Source organism: Siphateles boraxobius, unplaced genomic scaffold, assembly GCF_051911475.1.
Source record: "Siphateles boraxobius isolate OS27281-9 unplaced genomic scaffold, OSU_SipBor_1 9, whole genome shotgun sequence".
NCBI lineage: Eukaryota > Metazoa > Chordata > Actinopteri > Cypriniformes > Leuciscidae > Siphateles > Siphateles boraxobius.
In genome coordinates, this window is record NW_027509219.1 from 29,339,144 (window position 1) to 29,346,463 (window position 7,320).

The following is a 7,320-nucleotide window of genomic DNA, read 5'->3' on the forward strand; positions in this document are numbered from 1 at the left end:
GTTGGCAGGCCTAGATATATTACAGTAAAATCAAAAAATCTTTTTACTAACCATTACAGAGAAATCCACCAAATCTCTGACACTGAGATTTGTCAAACTGGCAGAAGGGCCCTTCAAACTGGTTTGGGTTATAGCACACACAGGTCCCACACATGCAGTCTCCTCTGCCCGAGCACGGCTCGGTCTTCCCAGGTTGGATGCACATGGCAGAGTCTGTGGAGGCCCCCACTGAACAGTTGCAGAAAGGGCCTAACCTATGAGAGGCGGAGCATAGACAAGAGGCGGGGTTATGGACTGCTACATATGTGATCGGCAAAAACCAAAAATGTCAAAGGAGATACATTTCCATCATACCATCCTTCAGAACACTGGCATTTCCCACAGACAAGATCACCATGGCCATTACAGCGCAAAGCATTTTTAACCGGGGTCTGATGTTTAAGTAGAAAAAGAAGTGTAAGGTTTGAAATAAACACAGAGATGGGTTTTAAATAGATAGCAAACCTCACCTTTTCGCAGTCACATGTCTGACAGAGCACTTCAGCATTGATGCTAAGTGCGGAGCTAAAGGTGGTGGGTTTGACTCTCATGGTTCCCGTCCGGTCAACCTGTTTGGCCTTACACACATGATCCTCTCCCACCTGAGTGAGAGCCTTCAGACGGACTCTAAATTTACCCTAGAAACAGAGAGACATTTGAATCAGAGTCTTTATGAGCAGGTTTTCATATTTTAAAGGATCTTAACGGTGTGTTTATAAAATTGCAGTGACAAACATCATGACTCTTATTTTCTGTTGGATATGTAATAAATTACATTAATTAGACAGACAGACAGACAGACAGACAGACAGACAGACAGACAGACAGACAGACAGACAGACAGACAGACAGACAGACAGACAGATAGATAGATAGATAGATAGATAGATAGATAGATAGATAGATAGATAGATAGATAGATAGATAGATAGATAGAAAAAATCAGAATTACTAACCCAACCTAGATTATGATTTTACTTTTTAATTCATATTCAATAATTTTGTGTTTTTCCTTTATTATTTTCCTTCCTTTTGAAAAACTTAAACTGTGTGAGAGACTAAAGTTGTAGTACAGACTAAAGACCGTAGTTGTGCATTTAAACCTAATGCAAAGACACTCACAATTTGTCCTGGTGTGATTTTAAAAGTGCCATATTCAGAAAAAGTGCCAGACTGAGACAGAATCTTGGCTTCCACCGCCTTTGGTCTGTCCTCTGTACGGATACTGACCTTAGAACGAATATTCTGTTAAAAAAATGATGAAGAGTTACATCAAATTAGAAAAAAAATCCCAGCAATGTATTTGGTATGAAAATGTATTTACCTCAAAAGCTTTTCCTAAAATGTTTAAGATGTTGGAGGAATCTTCTTGTAACTGTCCCAGCTCAGCAATAGGGAAGTATTCATGCAGTTTCTACATTAATGACATACAAAGGAAAGCGTCACACTTGTTGCACAAAAAGAGCTATATCACATTTTCAATATAATCTTTATTCATATTGTGGTTACTGGGAACTTTTAAATGGAGATGAGATGCACTTATGTCTTATGGTTTTTAAGGCATACACACCTCATAATATGAGTAGGAATGGTTGGTAATGGCGAAGATTGGGATGATGTTATGTTTCACCAGAAGTCGCACTAGGGTCGGTATAGATGGGTAGTCTTGACGGACGTCATGTGTGTATTTTCCTTCTGGAGTCAGATGGCATTGCTCATCGTTACGGTCCAAGATGCCCGCAAGAACGTTGGCACCGTCTGCCTCATAATGGAAAGCCGATTCAGTGGAGAAGACAAGCAAGTGGGTGCTGTGTTGCCTCCAGCCAATCTCTTGCTGTAAAAAAAGAAATAAGTTATACTCTACCAGTAAGAAGCAAGCAATTAATTTAGAGTACTGTGAATGCCAAGCAAGGCATCCGAGTTTATTTTCCACTTTCATCTAGCAAAATGTCAGTACCTGGCAGACAGCAGCCTGTAAGATGGCATCAAAACCCCCCTCAGGGGCATCCAGGTTGCCAGATATGCGCTCTTGCTGGAGCTTCTGTCTGAAGAAGGTGATGTTGTTGGTGAGAGTGATGACGTTACGGAATGAAAACGGAGGGTCACTGTTGGTCCACGGCTCAGCTAATCTATGGATAACATATATAAAAGGAAAACATATATAAGGAGCATATGCAGATAAAGTCAAACTATGTGGTGTTGTAACAGTGTATTATTCTTACTTGGCTGGCCTCATGTCTGTCTGAGGTTCGGTGACTTTGTCCACAAACTTGCCAAATCCGATGGTGTAATCATCAGAGATAAAGCCAACAAGCTCAGCTGCATGGGGTGAGAAAATTAATGAATATTGAAACATTGCAAAAATAAACAATGTTGTACACCCAATCATAGTTTGTTCCAGGGATATTAGTTCAAAAATGTTCTTGCGTTCAAAAACAGTAAGACAAAGTGCAATGAAACAGAACAGATTCAAATAGGGAGTTGAACTGCTTTTAACTTGACCCACCATCTAAATGGTGACAAATACAATACTGATGTTCCTGTACTGATGGCAATACTGATGGTTCAAGATTAAAAAAAAAAAACAACAGCTAATGTAAAATATATTGATTTGATATTGATTATTGATATTGATTGATTGATAGTTTGATAGGTTTGCTTTGAAAGGTGCTTTTTTCCAACAGCCATTCAACAGCCATTGTTGAGCAAATTAAGTTAAAAATGTAAATGTTTAAATGTAAAAACTAAAATGTGTTGACAATATAATACAATTTAATATATGATTCCACCTTTCTCACTTACCCAGCTTATCTCCCATTCTCTTCAGGTTGTCCAGATCGTCAGACATAGAGTTGGAGAAGTCCATGAGGATGTAAAGGTCCAGAGGGCCACGGGCTGGTTCAAACACTTCCATCTCCACCTCCTTCTCCTCCCCGGGGAGAAGCGTCATGCGCATTTGCTGAGGGGACACCTGAGAGTATTGTTTTGACTGATTGATTTGCTCGTTCTGAAAAACACATAAAGACACGTGAATGCATAAAAACACACATGATTCCATGATATGGAAATATAACTAAAGTGAGGGAAAGGTCAGTAGCGTCTGATGAAACAAACCATTTCAATTTTCCTGGTGCTCTCAACTGTTACCATCCGACCACATTTACGGGCCTCCAAGTTTTCCTTCAGGTCACAACGCTCATACTCAAAGATCTGATGAGAAAAATAAGATACAAATAAAAGCAATTACATAACTTTTCATACAGAGAGCTACAATAGGCTTTATAAACATTCAAATAACTAAACACAATGTTACGGTGTTTACTGTCAAATAAAATACACTACTGTTCAAAAGTTTGTGGTCAGTAAGTTTTTTTTTAAAGAAATTAATACTTTTGATCAGCAATGACACATTAATCTGATCAAAAGTGACAGTAAAAATATTTATAATGTTACAAAAGATTTCTATTTTAAATAAATGCTGTTCTTTTGAACTTTCTATTCATCAAAAAATCCTGAAAACAAGCATCACGGTTTCCACAAAAATTAATAGTTCAGCAATGAAACTATTCACATTCTGATTGGTTCATTCAATGTAACGCTCTCAGCCAATTGATGTCACGTATGTCATGACTGAAATAAGAAGAAATCTTTTGTGAGCACAAAATCAGCATATTAAAATGATTTCTGAAGGATCATGTGACACTGAAGACTGGAGTATTGATGCTAAAAATTCAGTTTTACCGTCAGAGGAATAAATTACATTTTAAAATATATTAAAATAGAAAAATGTTTTTTAAATTGTAATATTTCACAATATTACTGTTACTGTATTTTTTATCAAATAAATGTAGCCTTAGTGCACATAAGAGACTTCTTTCAAAAACATTACAAATTTTACCAACCCTAAAATTTTAAATGTTATTAAAACTAATTGGAGAAGAACTGCTCCCTCAAATCACCATTGAATAAGATTGTTGTATGTCATTCATCAATTGTGATTGAACAGTGAAATTGATGTTTTGGACATTTATATTCATTTTGTAATGGTTAACATTTCAGTTTAGCTAAAACTATTCTACAGACCTGATCTCTGGATCAATATGTCATATTTAATAAGTATTTATTTAGGAAAACATGTCAAACACATATACAACATCCGTTCATTCCACAGCATATAAGGATCATTGAATTTTCACCTCGTCGGGGCAGTATGCACATCCTGTGCCGATCTGAATACATTCTGAGCAGGTTTTGGTCCTGGCAGCAGTACAGTGGTTCACTATGCAACACAAAAAAAAGCATTTTTTTGTTGTTGCATATAACAAAGATAATTCTATCTTCTTCAAATTTGGTTTTAAATGTTCTGAACTCAGTAATTAAGGTCTTCTTTGTGTTACTGAATACATTTGGGTAACACTTCAGAATTTCACTGCATTAGCATACAAATGTTGCTAGAGAGTTTTGCAATGACTTTTAAGCAGCTAGTCATTTTTAGTCAGTTCTCTTATGAGATGTTCCACTGACAACCAAAAAGTCGCCAAGTACATCTATTGTTTCATCATTTAAACAAACTAATAAACTTTCTTTTGGTTGAAAATTCTTTAAAAAAAAAATGACATGTGGGCTGACGGTTTATTATCCAATGCAATATATGTTGTCATTACTGATTACAGTTAGCAGAAAGTAATCTGGTGTTTTAACTGACTTGAAATTGCTTCCTAAGTAAAAGTGTTTGTAATTGAGATTTGAGGTTTAAGGGGCTAAAGAGTTCTTTTCCCACCCTCTTTAGCACGGCTGACTGTCACAGCAAGCATGAGAATGTAGATTCCCACAGGAAGACGCAGAGCCCATCCTCCCATTTCAGTCTGAAACACAAATTAAACAATAGCGAGATCGTACATATTAAATAAAGTTAAACATGGTGGATAGATGTCACAAATAAACAGCACACACATGGAGATACACAACAGAACTGATCGTAAGTGAATTGAAAAATTCAATGCATGCAAGACATGTGCCTTGATAAACACCATAAAAACAGCAAAAACAGCAAAAACTCCATAATGATGACGTTGATGACCAGACACACTGCAGTGGACATTTACTTTAAATCTACACCATATTTATGTATGTCCATTAGATTTTTACAGAACGCTGTCCATATCTACTCTACAGAAAGAGCAATAGCATGCACTTCAGGTGTCATACCGGCACTTAAATCACTAAAACAGCAGCAGAAATCTGATCCACCTGCTGATATCACTTTCCCTCTCCTTTCACCCACTCCCTTTCTCCCTGAAAACATCAAATGAAAGTTGAGCCCATTTCACCCCCCATAAATCTGAACTCTGACAGTCAAGAGGAGAAACAGACCAATGGTTCCTCAGGAATTCCACTCAAATCCTCTACAGATGGACACAGAATCCAGGGAGAAGAAAGACAGAGGAATTTTGAGAACAACTTTTTATATTTGTGCATTACATTTTGGTCTTTTATTTATTTTTTCTACAATGAAAAGAAAATAAGTGAGTGTTAGGACTTTCAATTGATTTTCTTTTTAATTAATTACTTTATATTGATACTGATATCTATCATATCAATATTTGCTGAATAAAGTCTAATTAAGGGGGAGAATAGGACACATAATTGCATGCCACCAAAGCACATACTCTATGCATCAGACAGACGTTGCACCACATCTCACTGTTTTTCTCTAGGTGTTCTTGAACACGTCTTAACACCTCTGTACTCATCCCGTGCTGCATGCTCTCTCTAAATGTGGTGAATTTAGTAAAACATGTTGCCTGTAGTAGCAGCTGGTGCTGCAAAGACTGCAGACCTCCAAAAAACATCAAGGTGGTTCTTCAAGTTCAATATCTCCAATGGTACGGAAATCAATAAATATTTACATATAAGTCAGGGAGCATGATTAAATGTCATTTAATGACATGTTTTTACTTTTATATAAATGATGATACTAAATAATCATGTTAAATTGAAAGCCTTGGCATTTTTATCTATGAAAAACCCCAAATACACAAATCAGTTATTTTACCCCCCAAAAAACTGGTGTTGGCACATCAATCAACTTTACATTCACGTATATCTGCTCTGAGTTCATATTTTGACCAACATCGCTGGAATTTCACTCCAGGATGAGAGAAAACTCAATCTCATATAAATATCACTGTGCCTGAGACCTAAATACACCTTAACATGCTATTGTGAACTAGATCTGTGCTGTGCTAACAGAGGAAAACAACATAACCCAGAAGTACCCAATACAAAAATATTAGATATTTTGTGTACTATGATATATGTCATCGAAACTTTTCCAACCAGCAAATCCAAGGCAAATCCTTTCCAAGATAAAAACTAATTCTATTAATGTTATCTGAGAACAATAATGACATTATAATACCATAAACAAACATGGTCACAATATATACAATACATATATCCAGACACAAATGTGATTTGATGGTCACAATTGCACAACAACATTAAAATTAAGTTGGAAAAAGATTAAAGAAAAGATCAAGAACAAAAAGAGCTGATCAGTAGTGTGCAAACTTCAAAGAACTAAAACAAACTGATTCAAAGATTTCTCTTCTTCATATTGCCAGCCACAAACATCAGCAAACAAAAAGACACAAGCAAGCAAAGAATAAAGGGGAAGTAGAGAGATAAAAAAAGACCCTTACAAAATATTGGCAGGACTGTGAGGCTTTACAAAAAGATTGTTGATCTCACAAACCTCTTAGTTTGTTGTTTCCCAATCCAAGCCCAGAGTCCGCACAGAAACAGCAAAGTTCTCTAAAAGTAAATCCTTAATACTCTCCCTGTTGTCCAATGATTAACAAAAAGGGGAAAATAACCTGTTTTCCACCTGTGTCTTCCCAAATCCAAGCAACAGGCAATCCTCTTGTGCTTGCAGGAAAAAGTCCCCCTCCTATCCCTCTTTGTGTTGTGCAAAATCGACTGAATATTCCTCCAGATACGACTCGTGTTTAAGAGTGAATGTGTGTCTGGTCCCTCCTCTTTTGCTCAAGTTGTTCAGGTGGGTTGCAGGCAACACCCTTCCTTTCTTTCTCTGCCTTTGTGAGGTAACAAGGTTGCTCCACCTTTCCCTGTCCTTTGCTTGCTTGCTCTCTGAAAATTCCTTTAGCAGCACCCTCACCTGTGTGGACTTGAGAATGACAGGTCAGAGCTCCTCCCCAAGGGGGAGAGGAAAAGAGAGTGAGAGAGCAATAGAGGGAAAGAGTGAAGAAACCCTGCCCT

At 37.1% G+C, this 7,320-nt stretch overlaps 1 protein-coding gene across 4 annotated transcripts in view; it reads right to left on the reverse strand.

Moving 5' to 3' along the window:
• The window catches only part of itgb4 (integrin, beta 4), a 30,288-nt gene extending 22,968 nt beyond the window's left edge, over positions 1 to 7,320 (reverse strand). Inside the window, exons 1-13 of one of the 4 annotated variants that reach the window (XM_077223122.1) lie at positions 6,918 to 7,320; positions 4,820 to 4,904; positions 4,236 to 4,318; positions 3,154 to 3,249; positions 2,842 to 3,046; positions 2,262 to 2,358; positions 1,997 to 2,168; positions 1,610 to 1,873; positions 1,364 to 1,453; positions 1,162 to 1,284; positions 510 to 677; positions 355 to 431; positions 52 to 254 (exon numbers count right to left, since the gene is read on the reverse strand). In XM_077223122.1, coding sequence (XP_077079237.1) covers positions 52 to 254; positions 355 to 431; positions 510 to 677; positions 1,162 to 1,284; positions 1,364 to 1,453; positions 1,610 to 1,873; positions 1,997 to 2,168; positions 2,262 to 2,358; positions 2,842 to 3,046; positions 3,154 to 3,249; positions 4,236 to 4,318; positions 4,820 to 4,898 — 1,657 coding nt within the window. In that variant the 5' untranslated portion in view covers positions 4,899 to 4,904; positions 6,918 to 7,320. Of the gene's footprint in view, positions 1 to 51; positions 255 to 354; positions 432 to 509; positions 678 to 1,161; positions 1,285 to 1,363; positions 1,454 to 1,609; positions 1,874 to 1,996; positions 2,169 to 2,261; positions 2,359 to 2,841; positions 3,047 to 3,153; positions 3,250 to 4,235; positions 4,319 to 4,819; positions 4,905 to 6,796 lie in introns of all 4 variants that reach the window. The other 3 variants (XM_077223118.1, XM_077223121.1, XM_077223119.1) reach the window with 3 other exon arrangements.